The 25,360-nt window shown below is 25.1% G+C and overlaps 4 protein-coding genes across 12 annotated transcripts in view; 3 read left to right on the top strand and 1 right to left on the bottom strand.

Annotated features, from left to right (window-relative positions):
- LOC142327137 (uncharacterized) overlaps positions 1-25,360 on the bottom strand; it is a 599,916-nt gene that overhangs the window by 149,542 nt on the left and 425,014 nt on the right. The gene's annotated exons all lie outside the window — the stretch shown is intronic.
- LOC142326669 (uncharacterized) overlaps positions 1-25,360 on the top strand; it is a 128,956-nt gene that overhangs the window by 13,347 nt on the left and 90,249 nt on the right. The gene's annotated exons all lie outside the window — the stretch shown is intronic.
- Positions 17,213-19,396, top strand: LOC142326668 (zinc finger protein 711-like). The gene is made up of 2 exons (XM_075369279.1): positions 17,213-17,342; positions 18,536-19,396. The coding sequence occupies exons 1-2, from the start codon at positions 17,315-17,317 to the stop codon at positions 18,844-18,846; spliced, it is 339 nt and encodes a 112-aa protein (XP_075225394.1). The 5' UTR covers positions 17,213-17,314; the 3' UTR covers positions 18,847-19,396.
- On the top strand, positions 21,469-24,952 carry LOC142326515 (uncharacterized). Its single transcript, XM_075369092.1, has 3 exons — positions 21,469-21,493; positions 22,854-23,024; positions 24,492-24,952. The coding sequence occupies exons 1-3, from the start codon at positions 21,469-21,471 to the stop codon at positions 24,950-24,952; spliced, it is 657 nt and encodes a 218-aa protein (XP_075225207.1).

Below are 25,360 nucleotides of genomic sequence, written 5' to 3'. Positions count from 1 at the left end.
CTATATCACTATTATATATTTTATAACAAATACTAGCTATTTAAAAATGTAGTGAATAGAATACTGTTGTTAGTATAATTTGTGTTGGTCATGTATCCTTTTTTCAAACAATTATTTATTTAAAAAGAAAATTTTTAATATGAAATTTGTTATTCTATCTTTTACAATAATATACAACCATGTAATTTTTTAGTGACATTGTAAGTATGTCAAAAGTAGTAAATGTGTAATATATATATATATTTATAAAATAATTATACTATTGTTAAGAATATTATTAAAACAGAAACTGTAGAAAATGGAAAATAGAAGTAGGGTGTAAATGTTTTAAATTAATGAAATTTACTTTTTTGATGTTGATCTCCTGTCTGGAAAACTTCAAAAGGAGCCTATCCATTAAAGGTTACAATTAATTCTAAGATTCCATATAATTTATTTACAGAATTTATATAATACAATAATATGTACAGTATTACATATAATAATAATGTATTTACATAATAAATTATGTTTACTAAGAGAAACTGTCACATTTTTCTATTACGTAAAATAATAGTGAACCTTCTTGGGGTGACTGTTAGTGTTGGGGAAATGGTTGCAAAATTTACATTTTAACATTTGAATCTGTACTCTACATGCATTACAAATCCAACATATTATTGGGATTATCATTAAATATTTATGTAGGTTTTGCATATTATTACTTTCCTGGCTATTATGTATAATAATATGGGAAATGACCCTGGCAGCCAATGCTTTTTTCAGAATAAATACCAAATATAAACTATTATAATGGATCAAATGTTTACCTTTGTCCATTTTATTTTTCAAAAAAAAAGAAAAGAATATCCAATTCTCTTTGAATTAATATTTTTTGTTTTTTTTATATATCTCTGGAAGAGGTGAATAATATTTACGATCGGTCAATGATGCAGTTAAATTCTTATGAAGATCGAACAAGGTAGTAGGGTAGTTCCTGTTAATTCATGGAGGGAATAAATTTCCTCATATCCAGGAAAATTTCATAACCACTGGGTTTTCATATTTAAAATTAATTGTGAATTCTGTGTATTCTTTATCTTTTACACCGGTTTATGTCGCTCTATTAACTCTCATATATGAGTATTTAAAGTGTAATATCTTCTGTCTGGTCTTTTATAAATAATTCACTTTTTATAAATGCTCTTGATTTATGTAATTTTTTTATTTGTATGTAATTTGGTTATGAATTTATATATATTTTTTTAATTTAATGTTAAAAGTTATATTCTAATAAATGTATCAAATTTTCAATTATAAAATATTGTTTTCATCAATAAATCAATATTATTGTTTAGTTGTAAGATTTAATATTTTCATCTGTGAATTATATTAGTTGTATTAATTTATTGATAAAACTATTAAAACTGGTTTTATTTAGGTGAGATAAGACTTTTTTTTTGTAATTTAATTTTTATTTCTTCGGGGTCATCACATGATCTATAAAATAGTTTTAATTTAAATGATATGTTTAATTATGCTTATTTTGTATACAGAGTATATTTGTGCACTTTTTTTCATTGTGATTTTTGTTATTCTAATGTATATCAGTTACTGATGATGGCCGAATCAAAGATTTGTTTATGGGGCATTTTCTGATGTTCCTTGTATTCTTCTGTATTTTTATTTTTCAAACTCTGCATATTCATTCATTTTTTTTGTTATATCAGAAAGAATGGATTATATTTTTTACTTTTGTTATTTTTATTGTATGATATTTATTTTATGGTATTAAATTTATTTCTAAAAATGTATAACTTTCTATGTTGCATTAACACAGTCTCATTTTCTTATGTTTTCCTTTTTACCATTATTCATTACTATTAATAAAGACATTTCATATCACGGAGTAAATAAAAAAATTTTGTTTATTTCTCTCTCTCTCTCTCTCTCTCTCTCTCTCTCTGTGTGTGTGTGTGTGTGTGAGAGAGCGCGCGCGCATCTTTAACTCTTTCTCACTCACCTTCTCTTGGAAAGGGAATGAGAAAAATGTAAATGTATAAACATACAAATATTTATTTCCTTTTATGAGTTTGTAAAAATATCTACTGTAAACTGTTAAGTCACATTTCATTAATATTGCAGTTAATGTTTATTACCTTTAATAAGTTATAATATTTTCAAACCAGGATTTCTATTTATATTCTTTTGTTGTTTAATTTATGTCATTCTTTTTATTACTGGTATAAAGAATTAAAATTTTGCCTTTGGTTATTCTACTTTTTTTCAATACACCATAACATTAAGTGTAATATAAACTTAAGAAAGAAAACATGATTGCTTGCTACTTATCATGTAAATATTTAAATTTAACAGAACTTGACAAAAAAATTTAAAAGAAAGAATTTAAATTTAAAAGAAGAATGATTTTGACAATTTTCACAGTAGATTGGTAATATATTTTTACCTTTTCGCTCATAAGCTCTGAGTTAGAAAATGCATATATTTTGATGTTTCTTATATAATAATCAATTGTATGTTAGTGTGTGTGTGTGTGTGTTTATCATTCAAAAGTAAGGTGAAAAAAGTTTTAGGAATGTTATAATACATATAATATAATTACCTGATCTAAGCAGGTTTTGTCTGAAATGTTATTATTTCTCTATTTCAATCAAATAACATAATTTTTTTTTATTTGATCTTTCACACATTGTTACATATGTGATCTTAAACTAAGTAAAATCAAAATGTGTTTTTTTTTTTTATTACTTAAATATTTTTATATTGTTAGGTATTTATAAAATAATATTTTTTATAACTTCATTATGCATTGATCGTGATTAATTGTTTTATCTTAAGTTTTAATTTTGAATATCCATGTAATAGTTTAAAAATATTTTTGTAAAATGATAATGTTAATAAATTGTTGACTTTCTAATTTAATCAACAACTTAGGTTGTTGAACTGTAAAATTACAGAAGCTTTTATTATAATTGTTATTAGATAATAATAATTATTATATTTTCTGCAAAGAATACTATGATTTCTATGTTGAATACTGTTTACTTTTCTTAGCTTCATTCTTTTATTATATGTTGATGTGTTTCAGAATAACTCCATTGTTGAAACTTATTGTACTGCCTTTACAATTAATTATATCTAAATTTTATTATATCTTTTGCATTTGTGTTATAGTTTATTATCTCATGTTTTTCATGACATTTTTATGACTAATAATTGCATTAATTATACTTCAAACGTTCAGGTATTTTATGTTTTGTTGGTGTAAAAATGAGGTAATAAATGTTTATAGAGTTAGTAAATTTGGAATTTTTACTACTACACTGGGATTACCAATGTAATTTGTATATACAGTATTTAGTTTGGTTTTAAAGTGATATTTTTGTGCATGTGTATGTAATATACTGAAAATTTAATGTATGAAATTTTTAATATTTTTGTATCATACACAAATTATAAATAAATTTTTATTATATTGTAGAATGTTTATTAAAATTTATATCAATCACAAAGTGTATGATAATCTCAAGATTGAGGTTTGATACCTAAGAAATGCATTGAGTGTTTTAAAACGACAGTGGTAATACTTCAGAAGGAAGTAATTGTAATGAAATTAAGAAAGATAATTGTATAATTTTTTTTTTACTTTTTAATGTGTATTAAAATATTTCCATTTTTTTTAATGAAATAATTAAACTGTTTATTTATAATTGCTTGATTTTACTTACAGTATTCTGCAAGTCTCCAGTTATACTGTTTAATTGTTGAATGAGGATCTATAGGCAACTATGTCCCGTATTTATATAATGAGTTTACTTGTTGCTTGTTACAAATTTTTGATGTGTTTCAGGCCAACTTGAGTATCAACAGAATGGTTGCCAGAGGGTTGTTTTAAGTATAAATAGTGAATTCTAAAATATTATTCAGTCAAGATTAGGAAACAAATTAAGTTGTGCACAGTTAAAGTGTATTTAAACAGTGGTTGAAACTGTTACTTGAAAATTTAGTTTATCAAAGGCTAGTTTTTGTAAGCAAGTAAAACTATTAACCAATTCAGATTTCGTTAATCGATGCTTGTAAGAAAGAGTACTGAAGGTGCAAAGCATTTGAAGGTGCAACCTGAGGGCTCATAGCATTACGTTAATAGCAGGAGAATTTACATAAACAATTGGATTAAATTATATAAACTACAAAGTAATTAGGTGGTATATACAGGGTGGCCACCACCTATAGGTAGGTATATCTATATATGTGTAGTCACAACCAAAAAATATATTAATGGGTTATAAATCCCTAAGTTATTAATAGCCATGTTGGTTCAGCCCATTTTATTATATGATTTTTTAAAGAGATAATTTACATTAACATCCATAGTACTTGATTTTTTATTAGAGTAAATTTTATTGGTATTCTTGTTACAAGATTTGATGTTCAAGTCATCTGTTAAATGTGGCTTTTTTTAATGAACTTTATAACTTTCTACAAAACATTGTAATTAATTATCTTTTGTTCAAATAAGAATGGAATTGCTAGTAGAGAAACTCTTTTTTTGGCAGATTATTGAAGTTTGATTTAAAATAATTTACCAAAATATAGTGCCATTTTTTGGTTATTTATAAAAATTATATGTTCCTCATTTTTCTGTCAATATTTATAATCTTACATTCAGCTTTTCTATAATTCAGTATTTATTTAGTTCTTATACATTTAAATTATTTATTTTGGTAGATATATTTCAGCTGCGTACTGAACTCCCGTTGCATTAATTTCAGCCTTCTTACTTGATTTGGTATCCTATTTTCACCAATTTTGGTACAGTGAAATGCTTCTATTATTTATATATAAAATGTTTAATACATTAAAATTAATATTGCTGTTGAAGAAAGATTAAAAAAGTCAATTTATATATGTTATATTTGATGGAAGAAGAGTCTTTAGCAAATAAATCTAAAATTTGTTCTTTTTGTTTAATTTGAAAATTATGTACTTTTTTGTCTGTTTAATTTTATTTTATTTATTTGCTACAAAATACATCTACCATCATAAAAATTTAAGTGGCTGTAATTGTGTGTCTACCTGTATTGGCAGTATGAATTGGTGAATAGGTCTTTTTGTGTTTTGGCGCTATTTGATAAAGAAATAATCAAATAAATATAACACTTATTCATGTATTATTTGTAAATAGAAGTAACTTCTTGAATAGAAGTAAAAAAGATCTAAACAGATCTTCTAAAACATTCTCTTTCTCAGTGAAATATACTTTTTTCATTTATAATTAATTGTCTTCAGTTCATTTTATTCATTACTATTTCAATAATACTTAGTAATATTCATTACTAATTTCAATAACTGAACTTTAGTTAGATTTTTTTTAAAGAAACTACTTCATTAAAACTGAATTTAAGATGCTTACTGGTTAGCATGTTTGCCTTGCATTGAGGTAATGGGTTAAATTCTTCATTCTGTTGCCTGCACTGAATTGGGTTTCTTTTTTCTTATTATTACAGTCCTTTATTGCTGACAAGTTAAGCTTTAATACTCTAGTCTGAGAACGAATTCTATTGTATAATTCATACTAATGAAATGTACATAATTTATTGAATATATATAAAATATATTGCCATCAAAAAAATGTTTATTGTTGTATTTAGTTTCTGTTAATATTTTTTTCTTACCTACATAGTTATTTAATTTAAAAGTTTATTAGGGTTAGTTGTATTATAGTTTGTATATTTTTTTTCTTATAAGTATATCTGCATTATGTTTCAATATTTATTTCTCTGCACTTCCTGATGAACACTTACAGAAATAAATCTGTTATGATTTGATTATAATTTTGGATTCTTATTTGCAAAAAATTTAGTTCAGACATTAATATTCATTTTTCTCATGTTTCAGTAATAAAGATGTTAAAGTCAAATCATGCTGCAATTCGAATGCAGTACTTATTTTCAAGTTCTTTGTTGTATGGAGGCAGTGCAGCAGCTGAAGCTTTCTCAGGTAATTCGAATAGCCCTCCTGGGGTTGGTTCAGGAGGAGGTAGTGCCGATGATAGACCTTTTGTTTGTAAGGATTGTGGTAAACGATATAAATGGGAGCAAACATTAACACGCCATAAAAAATTTGAATGTAACCAGGAACCTAGATTCCAGTGTCCACATTGTCCGCAGCGAACAAAGCAAAAAGGAAATCTTGTCGCACATATTCGTAAAAAACATAGCTCTTTGTTATTGAATGAAGTTTCCTTACATGAAAGGACTTAGCAGATAATCACCAAATAATGTATGAAAGTATCATCCTGTGTTGTATATAAAAAAAAATATTTTTTATTATTCTAATTACGAGTATATTATGTGATAAATAATTAATGTATAATCTAAGTAATGTATTTCCTATGTGAAGAATTTAATTTAATATAATTGCATGTGAATGAAAGTGTGTGTGAGTGTTTTGTTTTTGTGTTGTTTTTGTTTTCTTTTAATGAAATTCTGATTTAAGTTGTGTATCTAAACATCTGACTTGGTGTGTTTATTAATTAGTCTGAACACTGACAGTAAGTTCGCTAATTTGTAATTACCAAATTTCATTTTAAATGCATAGTTAACTTTACATATGGAACATTTAAACTTGCAGAAGACAGTCACTACTCATATACAAACTTTTCCTAATATCAATTTCAAACAGTTAACATCAGAAACATTCTGTTATATATTGTAACTTCAGAATGTGGTATTCCACAGTATTACAATTTTTGCACAGTATTATAATTATTGCAGATTTATTCTCTGACATTTTCTTTTGCCCTTTACTGTCATTTCATAATCAAAAGTAATATTAATATTTTTCTTGATTAAAATTTTATCACCTTTTCTGAATTATAAATAAAAGTTTATTTTAATTTTGAGATTTAGTCTCCTTACCCAGGCCCTGCAAGCCAAATTACAGTTGTTTTTGTCCACTCTCAGGCTGATGATTTTTTAATCACTTCCATTAATTAAATCCCAAATATAGATGTAAGTAAGTATAATTGTAATTGAAATCATGATATCTGTTGTATTTTTTTTTTACCAGAGTTCTGACCGTGACAAAACAGTTGATCAGCAATGACTGGGTATATGGCATTGTAAGTTCCTATACGATCAGTTCACTGATACACAAATAATGTATAAGTCATGTCTTAACCCAGTCATAATTGCAGCAAGTCTGTTATATCACCAGGTCTAAAAATGAGTAGCCGTAATTACTAGACTTAATTTGGTAGTTATACATACAGCTTATAATTGTTCAGTAACACTGTTGACCAACACTATTATTGAATTATTGATAAGCTCTCAATAAAGCTCTTCTTCGATTCTGAGAAACCCTAGTTTAAATCGGTTACTTATATTTTTTATTTCTATCCAGATGCTGTTAATTTCAATATAAGGCATATGCAATTAGGAGGGCATATTAATTTAGTATTTAGGAAGTTACTTTAATTACTGTTTCTTAGAAACAGTAAGTGTGAGACTGGACAAGACTGACTGACGATCAACTCCTACTTGCATCTTTTTGTGAGGCGATGTTAAATGTGGATTATCTTCCTCAGTAATAAAATTACAAAAATATTGCCATCAGATGATGAGAAATCATGAAATTGCCACATCTTGTTAAATATCAAGAGTGACCTGTATAGTTCTGTAAACATTGTATTGCGCACACTGTTGCTGAGATGATGATTTATTATACTATTTTGAAAAAAGTGAGGAACTCGCTACCACAGAGTTAGTGTACCTATATATTATCACATAATTGATTTCTATTAAACTTCATGATTATAATTTAGATTTTTCATTATTGTTTACATAGTTTTGATGAATTTATTCTTGTATTTATTTTACTTGAGAATTTTTCTTTTTGTTTAGAAAAATATTGATGTAAGTATGAGCATGTAGCTGCTTCCTGCTGTTGAATTCGTAGCAGAGTATCACTAATAATACATTATTGTAATTATTTATGAGGTTTTAAAATTCAATTAATGTAGTTTTAAAATGTGTACAGTAAACTGTACATAATTTATAATTGTTTTATATAAATAATTTGAAAAAAATGTAAAAAAGCTCTGATGTAATTTCATTTTCCACTAATGTGATTATTAATGTTAAATAAGTACAGTTTCACCTGCTGCATTAGTTATCATAAATTGTTCCACAGCTACTCAGTAATGCTGCACATGGAAGTATCCTGTCATCTAAATCTAACATAGATATTCTTAGTCAAATGGATTTTCGCTATCTCCCTCTTTTTACATTAGAATTTTTATTCATTAGAAATTTTTACATTAACTACTTATCCTGATGGTTCATACCTCACCAATATACTCATTACCATCTCTTGATGATTGCTGTCAGTGTTATATCCTTATATCATTCTTAATTCTTATTTATTCAGTCTTCCTCTTCTACCCTGAAGGTTTTAAGAGCTCTTAAAGTGTTTCTGTTATCATCTACTTTTAACTCAACTGTATTTTACATAACAGTTCTCACACTGCCCATCCTAGCTTTCTCTCGCTCTTCTTCCTACCCTTTATAAAACGTTTTCTCTGGTCATTGTATCTATCATAAGTAAATCTTATAAAAAATCGTACATTTTCATCTGACCTTTATGAAACTCACAAATTCAAGCACTGTACAACATTTAGTTTTCAACCATGCTTTCTTGAAGTTAATTTATAACTTTGGGAGTGGAAGGTATCTTTCTCGTTCTAGAAAAGCTGCTGGCTGTTTTTGGTCATATTATATTCCGTGAATGATCATCATTGAAAGTTAAAATTTTTTATTTTTTAGTTTTCTTCAGTCTTTTAATACAGTGCAAGAAGTATTTATTTCTGCAACAATTAATAGAATTCATATTGTGTGTTCATTATTTCTGGTATACTTATTTACGTCAGGATATTGTTGTAATTCAATTAGAACACTGAAGTGACTTTAAAACTGACTGTTTAATATACCATAGCATTTATGTAATTTTTCTAAATTCATCTGTAAAATAATTTGTATTTCAGTTATTTTATTAAATAACTATTAATAATTTTATTAAATTATTAATAGAAAATATGTAAGCGCTCTTTTATGTTGCACTTGTAGTATTCTTATACTACTACTACCTTCTATGTACTTCATTTATATATAGTGGTTGAAAGAACTTATGAATTTGTGAATGTAAAGTTGTTTCAATGTTTCTTCTATCGATTTACTATTAATTTGTGATATTTTGTAAAAAAATTTATTTATTTTATAATTTTTTTATCACACTATGTATATGTAATGAGTATTTAATTTGTTAATGTTGATTTTTGTCTTCTTTTATTTGTGTAGTTCTAGGTTAATTTTAATTTGTAAATTTAAAGATGTAAATATATATTATTTTCATTTAGAATTCCATCAGTATTATAGAGCCATTTAAAACATTAAAATACTCTTTCAATTTCTGTGATGTAGTTGCCTATTGTTGTCAGTATATATTAATATTTAGGAGAGTTAAATAAAAATTAACGTATAGATGTACTGCGATAAAAAATGTGCAAAAATTAAGCATCATATGATGTTTGAAATTGTAATTTATTTATTTATTATTTACAATAAATTAAAACTTGATGATTATGATGATACTTCTGGATGAACTGTTATTTCCTTGGTGAACAGTTTGCACATTTCTGACAGTGTTGTTACTCTGAGGGAGCATATTGTTAGTTGTATTATGTATGAAATATTATGATAGATTTATTTTATTGTGCTGTGGCTGGTAGATCTGCCCCTGCATCAAGTATTGTAGTATGTCTGTATTTATATTTTCTGTATTGGCTTATTAGTATATAAATATTAATTAAAATTCTTTGATAAATCTTTTATTATGTAATATATTTTATATGTTTATATTATTTGATTATTATTTTGCTCTATCAGTTATTTAGTTATAGTGTACGATATGTAATTTTAATTTAGTTTTGCTCTCTGTAACAGTTGTTAAGTTTTTTTTAATGAAGTTCCAAAACAATATGTTCCTAAAAAATAACTATGAGTATTATACTATTTATTAATATAAATATAGTGCCTTCTACAAGTACCTTATAATTATAATTATTCATGCCAAATTGAACTGCTTTATATTTATTATATCATTACTACTACTACTACTACTATTTAATTTATTTTTTTTTTTTAATTATTGATTTTTTTTAAATTTAAATACTTAATTTTAAAAAAATTATACCACTATATATATATATATATATATACACACACAAAACACTGCATTAATTTTAATGGTAATAATTTAATAAGAGTTTCACATTTCTTTAAATGTTATGTTAGAATTATAATTTCAGGGAATGGATTATGAATTAAATTTAATGTAATGGGTTCAGTAATTTAGATTTTTTCTGAATTAATATTAGGCGGTCAAAGTAAGCAGATCAGTTATTGATTAATGTTGATAGTTGTTTGTAGCTGTGTTGTTAAATAATTATTAATGAAAATGAATAATTTATTATATTTTGTTGTAAGGTGATAAAAATGTGTGTGTGTGTGTGTGTTTGTTTGGTTGTTTTATATGACTTCATTCCTGTAGTTGTTATATAATCCTTTACACCTCATGAATTATTCCTATTTATGTTTATTTCTTACAACTATATTTGTTCCTTGATCCACTGATATCCTTAGGTATAAATTTAAAGTATATTTGTTTTCAGACCTATATGTGACAAAATTATTTATCTTTTAATTAAATTTTTTTGACATTTAAATTACATTTCAATTATTACTAAGTTGTTTAATTTTATTATTATTTTTTTATCGTTAATTGTAAAATGATTTACATTTATTACTGATTTAGGATAATGACAAAATTATAAAATTATGTGATTATAAATAAACTTTCTGTAAATACACTTAACTCATTTTTGATCATTGTATGATTTATTACCATGACATGTTAAAAAAAGAAGTTAGTGTTTACGGTTTGTTATTTTATATATATATGTGTGTGTGTGTGTGTGTGTGTGTGTGTGTGTGTGTGTGTGTGCGTGTGTGTGTATGTGTATATGTGATTTGTACACATTTGTGTACATTAACAAATTCTACTCTTTTAAACCAGGCTTTTACTTTTAATCTATGTATTGTTATATTTAATTAGTCACTTTTTTAATGTAGAAAATAACCTTTTGTGAAGAGAAGGACTATGGATAGTATATTTATACTTTTTTATATTTATAATTTAATTTTATAATAATTATAATTACATAATTTGGTGAATTTCAGTATTATTATGGTATGTGTTATTTTAATATTTAGATTACTGTTGTTAATTATTGTATATATATATATATGTATATATATATATGTATATATATATATATATATATATAAACTAATGTGATAATGGATGGTTTTTTATATATTTGCTTAAGTCAGTAAAGTATCATTACTAGATACATTACATACAAAAGATTATCTATTTTTGTCGGTTAGGTTATATTGTTATTTTTACAGTTAGTACTATATTTTTTTTTATTCATATAATATTTTGCTTCAGATTTGCTGTAAATATCTATACAGGGTTTAAATAACTATTTGTATTGTTACTAAAGTTTGTAAATAATAATTTTCCAGAAAATATTTTGAATTAATACAATTTTTTAACAACTTGCTGCATGTTCTGTAAAAACTATTTCAACAACTTTCAGATAGGATTAGGTTCTTGTCAACACATAGTGTTTGTGGTAAGACTAGAATTAATTATGTATATCCTATTCCTCCTTCAGTTAAAGGATTGAAAACATTGAAAGTAAAGTATTGAAAGTTTTCTTATTCAACATTTCTAAAATTTAATAAATAAAATGAAAACTGTTCGTTAATCGGTACAGAATAAATTGTTTAATCTAAGATGTATCAATTAAAATTGTTAAAGTTTGAGATATAATCTTGTAATTTGAAGAATTAAGTTTGGTAGGCCATTTATTAAGAAATTCAAGATTAATGAAGTTGGTTCTCCAAGAGTTTATAGAGAATAGAAACTGCAAACAAAAGCGAAATACTAAAATATAAAATACATGGAAAAGATGATGGAAGATTAGGAATCAGGCATAACCAGAAATTACATTTCATAGGAATGACAGTACATTAACTGATAAGGTGTACGCACTGTAATAACTAACCATCTATTTTCAGTTGTATCCCATTCATTGTCTTTTAACAGCAAAACTGCTGGTAAAGAATTAAGAAACTATATCAAGCCAGTCAATAACAGAATAAAAGAATAATATATCTTACTTACTACAAAACTAAATCATTTTCTAATTTACTGAATGTTTTTTTAGGACATTCAGTATCAGGATTAAATACAAAATAACATAAAAAAGTATCGTGTATGCTATTGGTGAGTTATTTATGATAATCAAATAATAAAATTAAAACCATTTATTGAATGAAAAAGGAATATTTAGCTTAAATTAATGTCGATTTGGCCACAGTGATTTTTTTTTTATGTTTAAAAACAAAATAGAATGTTTGGATCAGTTTTCACTAAAAATAATAATTCTTATAGAACAGTTCTGTCTTGTATATAGGTAAAATATTTTTTTGAAAACAGTTTACTTTATAAGATTCTTTTTCAGATATAATTATTTATTAGTATTTATTTGGTTTTTTTTTTCTGATTAAAACCTGCATTATTTCAGGTCATTAGATAGTGTTATTGCGATTATAATTAAGAACCCTTACATTAAGAACTATATAAATTGTTTTTTTGTTTCCATTAAAGCAGAATTTTATTCTAAATAGTTTTTAAATTTAAGGTTTTGTTATCTTATATCATTCACTGTTTGTTTTGTTCAGTTGTGTTTTAAATGGATTAGAATTAATAAAGTTTTTAGTTGCTGAAGGAGATATTTAAGATACTCTATTTAATACGTAAATATTTTTGTTTTGACTGTAGTAAATGTGCTCTGGATCATGTATTTCAGTTATCTCTAGCTTATGTAGAGGTTTCTATCCTAAAGGATTATTTTAATACTTCTATAAACTCTTAATTGTCAGTAATGTTCTTTAATTGTTTATTCTGTTATATTTTAATTAATGATGAAAAATGATCGATTAATATGATTTTAACTAGGTTGTTCTAGGATAGGGATCGATATCATTATTGTTTTCAAAATGGCTGCCAAAGTTAAAATTTTATAATAATCATTAGGCAATAATAATGTCAGCTATTGATATTAACTTAGCATATGTAGGACCTCAATAGAGATTTATTATAACTGCAGCAAACTGATTTGTACCACTTGCAGATTTAAACACGTTTAATTTAAAATTAGAAAAAGTATAACTTCTTAACTGTAACAGATACTGAAGAGGAACCAACGTCTTATAAGATTACAAATTATGATTAATGTAATATGTGAGTAATCTGTAAATAGCAATTTCATTAAATCAAACAATAATCGTCAAATATATTTATAAACATGTAATATATAATAATCTCAGTTAAGTAGAAGTAAGGGATAATAACTTTGTTAGAGATTAATTAATAATTGAAAGAAAAGTAATTATAAGAAGACTGTTCATTCGGAAAAATCTTACTAGACTTTTCATTTATAATCAGTTTATATTTGCTACCTTCCAATACAAGCATGTCAAACTCAAATTTTCGATACCACTTCTACAGTTTGTAGCTGTATACTATTGAAAGACACACAAAAAATCCAATGAATATAAATATATCCCACAACTAATCCACACAAATAATATGTAAATAATAATTGAGGATTATTTTAATCACTAATAATCATTTAAGAGTAGCATACTTAATTTCAAAAACTCCCTTCTTTTCATTCTAATTTGAAGTTTGTGATTTAAAACAAAGTAATCGACGTAAAATTATTAGATAATCCTGAAAATATTAGGGATAAATTATGTCAGACAGCTAAATCCATTATTGATCTTTCAGCATTTACAAAATTTTAAAAGCTGAACATGTTAATATTAGAACAGTTTTTTTAATACATTTTTATTTTTTAACCAACAACTAAATTGTATATGAATAGTACATTTAAAAAAATATAATTTAAGGTTTAAGGGTTTGATCATATTGAATCATTATTATATTGGAAATTCTTATAGTTATTAGAATAATAAAATTAAAATTGGTGTTACAACTTTGACATGCATGATTTAGTGAATTTACTTTTATTGTAGTGTTATTACTATAAAAGGAATTGTACATTTTCTTATTTTTTCAATGACAGCTATTTATTACATGTGGTTTGATATAAACCTTGTATAAGTTATTTGCAGTTTCTACCAAATCTCTTTGTTCCTAATTAACACTTCTTGTTACCAGAATATTTTATTTAGTTAACATTTTTAATAGTCTCAGGATTCATTTTTTTCGTTTGCTTACATTGAATTTATTTCGATATCCTGTATAATCTTTCAATTTAAAAAATTGATTTTTTTTTAATTGTATTTTTTTAATTTTATGATATTTTATATAAAGAAATTATTACAAAGTTTTATTAAATGTTCTTCTGAAATAACTTTTTGCATTTTTTTTTAAATATTTTAATCTATTGTTTCTTTATTACTGTTAAATTAATGTCTGCCATTCATTCCGGTTTACAGAATATTAAAAACTTGTAAAATATATATCTGTGCTGATTAATTTACATGAATCGTAGTTTGTCTTTTCATTAAATCAGCATTCTCTTTGTTAGTAGTGATACTAAAAATTTATAATAAAATGTTTGTTTAAAAATATAATTTATTCTCAGTTAGGGAATAAATTATTGTATGCTCTGATTTAGATGTCAGTCTGTGAAGTATATTCATTAATTTATTTTAAAATGTATTTGACATTTCTTGTTATATGTTTGTTAGCATTTTAATATAATATTGATTACACTATTACTTATGAGATCAATAATTTTGCTAAAATGTAATTATAAGAACACATTATTATCTTTTTGTGTTGGTGTATGAATCTAAATATGTTTTACAGAGTATTTGTGTTTATATAATCATCTTTTACATTGCAGTATTGTTTATTATTTAAATTATTATTTTGTTTATGGAATATATAATATTTTATTTTTATAAGATATTAGTTGGGAAATGCTTTGTTTTATTTTATTTTTATTGGGTTTATGTTAAGTTAGTCTGTTTGAAAGTTTTTTTATACATCTAGTGTGCCTAATTATATATAAATGTTTTTTTATACAGTTTGTATTTAAAATAAAATTATAATTTTGTCATATTTTATCTATTATTTTGTTTGTTTTCATTTGTTTTATCTTTCTTTTTATACTTATTTTATTTATTTACATTCTAAAAGTAGATGGTATGTTATTAATTTTAATGACTATTAACCATTGGCATATCTAAATCATTCGTAGTAACTATATAAAAAATTTGTTAAAAATTAATCGACATCTATATTATTACAAATTAATTAATTTTTTATTTACCTGTTAATAAAAGTTTTATTTGTTTTTGTTTAAATTTCCTACACGTTAGCTTCTAGTTCAGCCTGTTTTTTTTTTTTTTTTTTTTTTTATATATATGTTTGGTGGAGCTAAAATCAAAGCTTACTTATGATGCACATAATTTTATTATCAAATGTAGCTGATGGTGACAAACAGTCTGTTTCTTAAAAAATATTTGTGTCTGTATAATATAATTAAAATACTCTTAATACATATTAGACTTTATTTCAGTAAATAATAAAGTGAACGTTTTGATTGTGGATGATCTGCATTCCACTGGATCTGCTGCTGTGAAATTTCAAGTACTGAGATGAGCATACGTAGTTTAATTAATTTTCTTTCAAATAAATTGATACCTCATTAGTCCAGCATGTATGTTATAAAGGTTGTGTTAAATTTACTGGAAACAGATTAAACATCTAGAATAAGATGAAATAACTTTTAAAATAAAAATCTAACTTTTCATATTTAAAAAAAAAAATTGTTGTCAGAATGGGGTGCTGAGCAGCCTATGAGTGTATGAAAATGGAATAATTCATTCTCTTATACAACTAAATCAGCTGAACCAGATTTTATAAATTTGATGTAAGATGTAGGAAATTATGTAAGCATTATAAGTTTAAGCAACAGTTTACTTAATACTATTAAGTATATACTTCATAGCTTGACTCAAGTTGTGTATTGTTTGTATTATTTATATATATATATATATATATATAAAATTCTGCTTATTATAAATTTCAAAGAAGGTATAAATTTCTTACAGAAGATGCAAAATTTTTCTATCAACATTTCTGTTTTTACCTTATTAATTTATCTTTCCACCAAGATTTTACATTCAGTAATGTAAAATATTATGTTGTGTTTATTTTTTTATTGTGTATGAGATTTTGGGAAAATAATTTATCACAAAAATTATTATTGTTTATTAAAAAATAATAACCAACTTTTTCTAGCCAGTTGTTAACAGTCATTTGCTTTTGGCATCTAAGACAAGTACACATTTATACTAAGTTTATCTCCAGTAAGACTTATACAGATTGTTGGCACATAATTCTATTATGAAAATTCCTTTTTTATCACTAAAACTGAATAAACTAATATTATTAATTATAAAATGGAACATCTGCAAAATCTACCATTTACACTGTATACCTACTTATGCTGACTTCATTTTTTATAAAACAACTTAACTAAGTAAAGTTAAAATATTTTGAGAAATAATATTTTTAATATAGTTTTTAACATTTTTACAAATCAGATAGAGTATGAGGGGTGATAAACATGGTTAGTGTATCGTCATGAGTATAAGATACCAATTGTCAAAGGATTAATGTAGGTGTAGTCAGTTCTAAATACCTATCTGTAATATTTGAATGTTGGGGAAAAATGAGTCTGTAGATATCAATTAATTTTGTTACTCCATGCAAATATTTCCTCTGAATTAGTAAAATTTAAATATTTGGCATTATAAACTCATGAATGTGTGCACAAAAACACACATACTTGGCCAGAATATTATTTATAAACATAGTATTCTCGATGCTGTAGTTCATTGCATTCAAACATATTTTTACATTCATATTTTATTTTTATTTTTGAATTTAAATCTTTATTTAATTCTGTTTAATTTGAAAATAAATAAACTACTCATTGCTGATATTCTTAAGGGTTTTTTAAAAATTTATTTTCAGAGCGGTACTTCAATTTCTTGCCACCATTTTAGTAAACTATTAGAAGAGCTGAAGTGTAGCTAAAAAAAGATAATCATTATAAAAAATTACTGAGAGTAGTCAGATGAATTCAAATCCTTTGCTCCTTATTGGTATGAACAACAGTCCTATTACATAATAAATTTTGAGTTTTATTTTACATGACTATTTGTGTAGAAGATGAAAACATTCTTATCCATGTTTTCAATGTATAATCAATCTACTGTTATATGTGATTAGTTGCAACTAGTACTTATAATGTACAAAGTTGAAAATAGGTATCTTTTTATGAATTCACATCACATGCTGTAGTCACATTAACATTAAAAATTTGATTGTTATGTAGATTATTTGATATTATAACTTGTCATGTAATTAATCACAATATCTTATATTTTTCTGATAAATGCTTCTTATGTTTAATCATTTCATTCATACAGTGACTTATAACAAACCATAAAATTTTGGAAAGAAGTTTTAGATATGAATTATGCATTAGAAATTTTCAATTGATAGCATGTGAAGGAATTATTATATTTTTGTTAATAAATTTACATTTTGAAATTTTTGTTGTATTTATTGTAAAGTAATTATGAGCTTATCGATTTGATGGATATAAAGGGACAACATATCACTTGCATTTAAGGATTGTATTTTTTAAATTAATTTTCACATTTTCTTAATCCAGTATGGCCCTACAGGTGGACTTTAAGAATATTTTGTTAGAGTTGCTGAATTATTTATATAAATTAATATTCATTTTATTATATTTTTATGAAATGTGAAGATACTATGTACTCAAAGGTTGTCAACAAAATAGTGTGCTTAGGTCATTTTTTATTATTCTTTAATCTAATTTTAGCATTCCATATTTGCAGATTATTGATTGAAAATTATAAATGTGACCATATTTCAAAATTTGATTTCATTGTAGATGAAATTATGTTTAAATTGTCATGAGTAAAGTTTAAAGACTTTCAAAAATTGTGGAATATTTGGTATTAACGTAAGATTATGTTAATGAAACTTTTTCATGTAGTAATATTTAGGTTGTTAATATATTTTTAAATCATTGTCGAAAAATCTTTAAAAATATTTTTTTCTATGGATTTTATCTTTGTAAATTTAATATTAGAGTAAATTCATTCGATGGAATTAATCAGAAGTAATAGGTAAAAATGAGTAGATAAAGCTGTGGGATTTATTTTTATTCCATAGAAGAAAGCAGGAGTTAAATTTATTGGATCATTATTTCTTGAAATTTACATTTTGCACTCATTCTAATATATTTTTCATTCTTTTCCAGTTGATGATGAATGTTGGATCGACCGATCAGATTATTCTTCAGATCCTTCACATAAACGAGGTTGGTTAAACAGTGTACCAGAACGTTGGTTGTATTTAGATGAGCCTGGTGTGCTGTCCAAATGGCTCTGTTTAGCTTGTAATAAGTGTTATAAACACAGAAGATGTCTTGCCCGTCATCTCAAGTTAGAATGTGGAAAATTACCGATGTTTCATTGTCCGCATTGTCCATTACGTTGTTATCAAAGATCAAACCTTACTGTGCATATGAAAGTTAAACATTCTGATAAACTCTTCAGTGAAAGATTTTAAAAAATAAAAATGCATTTAATATTGTTGTACATCATGTCGTTATATTATTCAGCAGCCCCCTTACCCAATTATTAAGCCGACTGAAACAGATTTGAGATGTTATTATTTTTCCTTCTACTATGAAACTTTTACTCTTTAAAATATAATTGAACGATTCAATCGTTCTGTTTATTTAAGAATTGAATCCGCTAGTTCGTAATGATTTATATGCTTTTTATATCAATCAAATTAATTTCATTTATGAAAATAATTATATTAATTACACAAGATTGATCTTTGATGCCTCTCTCTGTGGGATTTTTATTTATACTTTTATATTTATCTAACGTTTTGCTGTTTCAGATTTTTTTAAACTGAAAAAGCCTGTGGTTTAATTATAATGTTTACATTTAGTTTCTATCTGATTTTGGGAACCACAAAAGAGGAAATGAATTTTACATTGACTATGTGATTTGTGATTTATTCGTTATTTCAGGATGTATAAATTATTTGCTGAAAAGAAAGAATAAATCACAAGTTTTATTTTATATTTATATATATATTTTTTTTGGGGGGGCTATGTTGTCATGTCTAAATAATGAGTTTTTGTTAACATCATGAACTTTCCTTCTGTATCAAATTAAATACATGAATATCTTTAGTAAAAGTGTTTAAATAATCATATTATTTTTTTAGCTAAAAAACATGTTATTTTACATGGTTGCAGCTTTTTTGCTTTTGATAGTTACACAAATCAAACAAGTTTTTTGAGACTTCATTGTTGCCCTTTTTTAGAATTTGAGTTTAATAAAGGGCAAGTTTTTTTTTATCTTGTGATCAGAATGGATTATGAATCAAGGATGGTTGTGAATATAAATTTTGGCCAGGTTTGGTAAAGTCATTAACATCATTGTGGAACACACTAGATCTGAATTCAATTTTTATTTGTATTAAGATATTTTACAAAAAAGTATAAAGATAATTATCATCTGTTCATATTAGGTCTGTATGGCTTGCTCAGGTAGTGTAGACCTTTTTCTGTTTAAAGATGGTTCTATTTCATTTGATCATATGAAATTACAGAAATTTCTGATGGTCATTCATACATTAGTTATATCATCTAAAGTATGTAAGGTTAAATGCACATTCTATCTGAAGGAAATATTTGGCTTTCACCATTTATGTACTGTTTTTTGTAATATTTTTATTAGAAGTTGTTTTTTAATTGTATTAAAAATTATATTTTTGTTTATTGAAGTGTTCTTTATTAAACAGCTTTTTCCTTATCCTACCGTGATTATACTATTCTTCCATGTTCTTTTGTATATTACTCTTACGTGGTTTTAATGATATTAAGGTAAGTAAATATCAGTGTTTACAGAATCAGTCATATATCTTGGGTTAGTCTCTTTTAGTACGTAATTAAACATGTTTTTAATTTTTATAACAAACTTATCTTTTATATATTAATTCATTTTATACATCTTTACGAAGAACGTTTAACTTTAATTTTTAGGTACGTTAAGAAAGCATTGATTAGTGATATAATTGTAGTGTTTTTATTTTAATTAATATAACTAAGTTAGATTTTTAATATCTTTAAAAATATGCCCGTAACTCCTTACTATTATTAATATTTATGAATGTTTACTTGTAATCAAAGTATGTTTTGAATTTATGGATTTCAGTTATTATACTAAGTTTATTATGGAAATTTTACATAATTATTTTTTTGTAATTTTTTTTATTACAATGATAATGCATATTTAGAAATGCAGTTAAATCAAATTTTGTGCAATTAAGTAACTGTACCCAAGGTCATGCCATATGTTTTTTTGTATTTTTTTAATAATGAAATTATTTGAGAAGTCATATTATTCAGTGAAGTATATATTTTTTTTTATTGTGTATCATATAGTTTAGTTTCAAATTTACCTTCTCATTTTTTAAGTTATTTATTTTAGATTCATAGATGTAACAAGACTGATATATAATTGTAAAAATATAAACTATAAAAAACTCAGCCACCAACTGAATTTTTTTACATTAACTTGTAAGTTAATCAAGTTTAATACCATTAAAGAAAGGAAAACCAGTTAATTAGTTAAATCAAATATAATTTAGAATTTTTTTTTATTGAAAAAACTTGTAACAAAAATAATTATTAATAAAAATAACAAAGTATTATATTAATATTTAAATATCTATATTATACAGTTTATTTTATATTGAATTTTGTTTACTTCTTTTTTTTTCATTTATATTACATGTTTTGATTTGTGAGTCAAACTATTGCAAAGTGTTTACATGCTATAAAACTAGAATTAGTCCATCTGGAACACACGTTAAACAGACTTGAAGCATGTAATCTTTTGAAAGTACAAAAAATATTCTCTATTTCATTTGTGTTAAAGAATCTCGTAACAAATGTATAACGTGCACACTTTTCAGCTTATTCTTGCAATTATTATATATTATATATATTCTAAATTTTTATAGAGTTACATGTTTTTTTTTTTTTTTATGTATACGTGTTACTGTTGTCTAAAAAATGTTCTGCTTGATTTAATGTTAAGTTTCTTCCATGTAAACAATGTGATGATGGTTTGATACAGAAACCAAAATGTGTAATGTAAATGGAGAATGAGGGATGTCACTAACAGTGATTGTATTTTGATTTTTAATGACATTAATGAAGATAACTCTTGATAAAAAAATCAAAGAACAGATTAAAAATTTTGTTTGTAAAATTTGCTCTTTTTTTAAAAATGCATTATCAGCACACAGAAAAGATGATTACTGCGTTCATTAAATTATTAAATTCTACCATACTTCAGTTAAAGGAAAGTGGTGTATTTAATGTTAATAGTTATTAGAACTATACTCCCGTTCCATTGTCATTTATTTTTATCCCTTGCCAAACACTTATTTTCATTGTCTCTTAAAAATATGTGTAAACATACATTTCCATCATAGTTTAGTAATTAGTAATATTCATGAGGTTAAAGTTTATTTATTTTGAGTTGACTACAAAACATTTTTTAAATTTTAGCTGCTGTTAACAGAATTATTTATTTATTTTTTTAAATACATACATATGAATAAAAATATTATTCATATAATTTATTTTTATAATTATTATTATTATTATTATTTTTATAATTTATTTATATAATTTATTTTTTTATACATAGTAAAAAAAATAATCATATGCGTTATCCAATTTTAAACGATTGAACAGTTGTGCTTATTTAATTCTTGTAGGCTTCCATTTCGTTCCAGTTGATAAATGTAATATGTTGAGTTAATGTGGAGTCATGACTGTATTAAATCCCATTATACATATCAAAATTTTAAATGATTTAATAAAATTCATTATTGTTTTTTAGTTTTAATGATTATTAATCACTGTGTCATGGTTTTTTTCAGTGTACTCTATAAAACAGTTTTGAAACTGTACATTTATAGATATGTAAATAAAGTGTTTCATAATGCTTCATTATATTGTGCTTAAAAAAAAATTAACAAATGTACTTTTATTCTATTTTAATAGAAGTTTCCATCCACGTTCCCACCTTTTTTTTTTTAAAAAAAATTGTTTTACATTTATTTATGTTACTGTTTAGTAGTTTTTATTTATTTTGCTATTATAATACATTTGCAGTTAATTATTAACATGAAATTTTTGTTTAATTTATTCTTTACTTTTTTTTTCAGGTAACAAGTTATTTATCAGAATTATCTGGTATTTAAGAGTTTATTATTTTAATAACATAGATTGGTCATACTGTTCCTGTAATCATATACATTCAGGTAGGTAGATATATTTAAGAAATTTATATCACATAATTTATCAGTTACCTTGAACACTACGCAGCTATAAGGTAAGAAGAATATAAGCAATTTTTACATTTTTTTGCACGTTAACTTTATTGTTTGTGTTATCTATCAACACATAACTGTATATCTATATATATGTTATTCATTTAAGCCATTCCTTAACAAGTTTTTTTCATTTTTTAAAGCAGGTAATGGTGGGTTACGTATTAAACAGAATTTGCTTGAACCAGAATGCCTTGTGTCTATGGAAAGAAATAACAGATCTGCAGAAAAGAATAGATCATCTGATACATTAACTAGAGGAGATATGCAGAATATTACACTTCAGAGTCCAGTTGGTTGTTTAAGACGAGATCCAGGTTTGATTTGCTTTTTTCAACTACATTATTGGTGTTTATTTAATAAAATTTCTATAATTACTTAAATTTTTCCCTCTGTGCACTCTGTATTAATTTTTAATAGAATTAAGTAGTGATTAATCTATAAGGGAGTAGTTTTTTATTATTTATGTGTATAATATTTAACAAGATATTTACATGTACTCTGTGCAAAAATTATGAATTTTAATTTATACGACATAGTTAGTTACTTAGGAATGATGTTAGAAAAGTGCCATGACATTTTATTATTGTAATTTATTATATTTAGGCTTGTTTCACATGGGCTGCCAATGACAAACAATGTATTTGTCCAACCACTTAAGATTTGCTATTCCAAACATGGACTGAACATTACATCTCTGAATATTCATTTTTTGAAGTCTTCAGTGAGTAAGGATAAAGGTATCCAGCCTTTTTGTAACAACCCACCAGGTTGGTCTAGTGGTTAACGCGTCTTCCCAAATCAGCTGATTTGGAAGTCGAGAGTTACAGCATTCAAGTCCTAGTAAAGCCAGTTATTTTTACACGGATTTGAATACTAGATCGTGGATACCGATGTTCTTTGGTGGTTGGATTTCAATTAACCACACATCTCAGGAATGGTCGAACTGAGAATGTACAAGACTACACTTCATTTACACTCATACATATCATCCTCTGAAGAATTATCTAAACGGTAGTTACCGGAGGCTAAACAGGAAAGAAAGAAAGAAAGAAGCCTTTTTGTAACAACCCACCGGGTTGGTCTAGTGGTGAAAGCGTCTTCCCAAATCAGCTGATTTGGAATGATCATGGATACCGGTGTTCTTTGGTGGTTGGGTTTCAATTAACCACACATCTCAGGTATGGTCGAACTGAGAATGTACAAGACTACACTTCATTCACACTCATACATATCATCCTCATTCATCCTCTGAAGTATTATCTAAACGGTAGTTACCGGAGGCTAAACAGGAAAAAGAAAGAAAGCCTTTTTGTAACAACCATGTACATTTCATTAAGTGATTTGAAATGTGTTAAATAATTAGATGTTCAAGTTCAATTTAGTGTTAATAATTTGATTACTCTTTATCAAACTTGTCTTCACCAGATCAGTTTGAAAGCTTTGCATCTCATGCAACATCAACTCCATGTTGACCTCAAAAAAACAACAAAAATAGACAGTAGTATGGGCCTGAGCCTGAATACTTCATTGCAGCACTAAGTACATGATTCACTGTTTGTTGCTGATAGTTATCCAATTGTTAATTGGATTTTATTAGTGTTTCATATTTTACAGTGATTTATATTTAATGAATTTTATTGAACCTTAAAATATATTTCATTAAAAGTCAATTTATATGTTGTGGAAACTAAACTTGTGGTACAGTTTTTTTGTAATGCTATTTATAATGTTATTTAAGTGTATATTTGAAGTTAAGTTATTTCATTTTCTCATTTTTACAGGCTTGTCAGGTAACGGTATGTCTGTTAGAACTACAAGTGGGAAACAAGGAGTAGAAAGTTGTTATTATGAGCATTTTATATTAGATTATCGATTACCGGGTACTAACACAACAATCACAAAAAACAACATCAACAACCCTCCAAACAATTCAGACCGTCTAAGTATTGAACCCGTCGTAACTATGAAACCAAGAAAGACAAAATTTCCTGCACTCGCATTTTTCAGCTGCGAAGATTGTGGGCGTTGTTACAGATCAAAAACAAGTCTTGGTCTTCATAAGCGTTTAGAATGCGGTAAAGAACCGACATTTCAATGCCCTTATTGTCCATTAAAAACACATCAAAAAGGTAATCTTAATGTTCATATTAAAAAGAAACATTTAAGAAATGTTCCAGATGATTCTCCAAATGATAGAAGTCAGTCGGATGGTGGAGGACATATTGATGGTATTCAGCAATAAACCTATACCAAACATTTTTTTATTATTGTAAATTGATTTATGCATTTATTTTTCAGTATGTTATGGAATGCAAAGAAGTATTATTGTTTGTTTTACTGTAAGTTTACATAATTTTTGATAATGAATGCAAATTTAAAACATGATGATTATGTTAAATGTTAGGCTGTATGTCGTTAAAAACTGACAAAAAGATAAATATTATAATTATTGGTATCCTTTTAATTTGTATCTGATTTATTATAGAAATAACCCTTTTTTTCTTTGTTCGCGTATTTACTGCATTACATTGTACACATTACTGCTTCTGAATTCCATTTGTATTATTTTTTGCATTATTATACTTTTATTCAGAAAAATAAATTTTTAATCATTAATTACATTTATTTCAGCAATGTAACATGTTCACTT

This window comes from Lycorma delicatula, chromosome 6 (assembly GCF_047948215.1).
Source record: "Lycorma delicatula isolate Av1 chromosome 6, ASM4794821v1, whole genome shotgun sequence".
NCBI lineage: Eukaryota > Metazoa > Arthropoda > Insecta > Hemiptera > Fulgoridae > Lycorma > Lycorma delicatula.
Note: the sequence above shows the minus strand (reverse complement) of the source record. Positions and strands in the feature narration are given on the sequence as shown.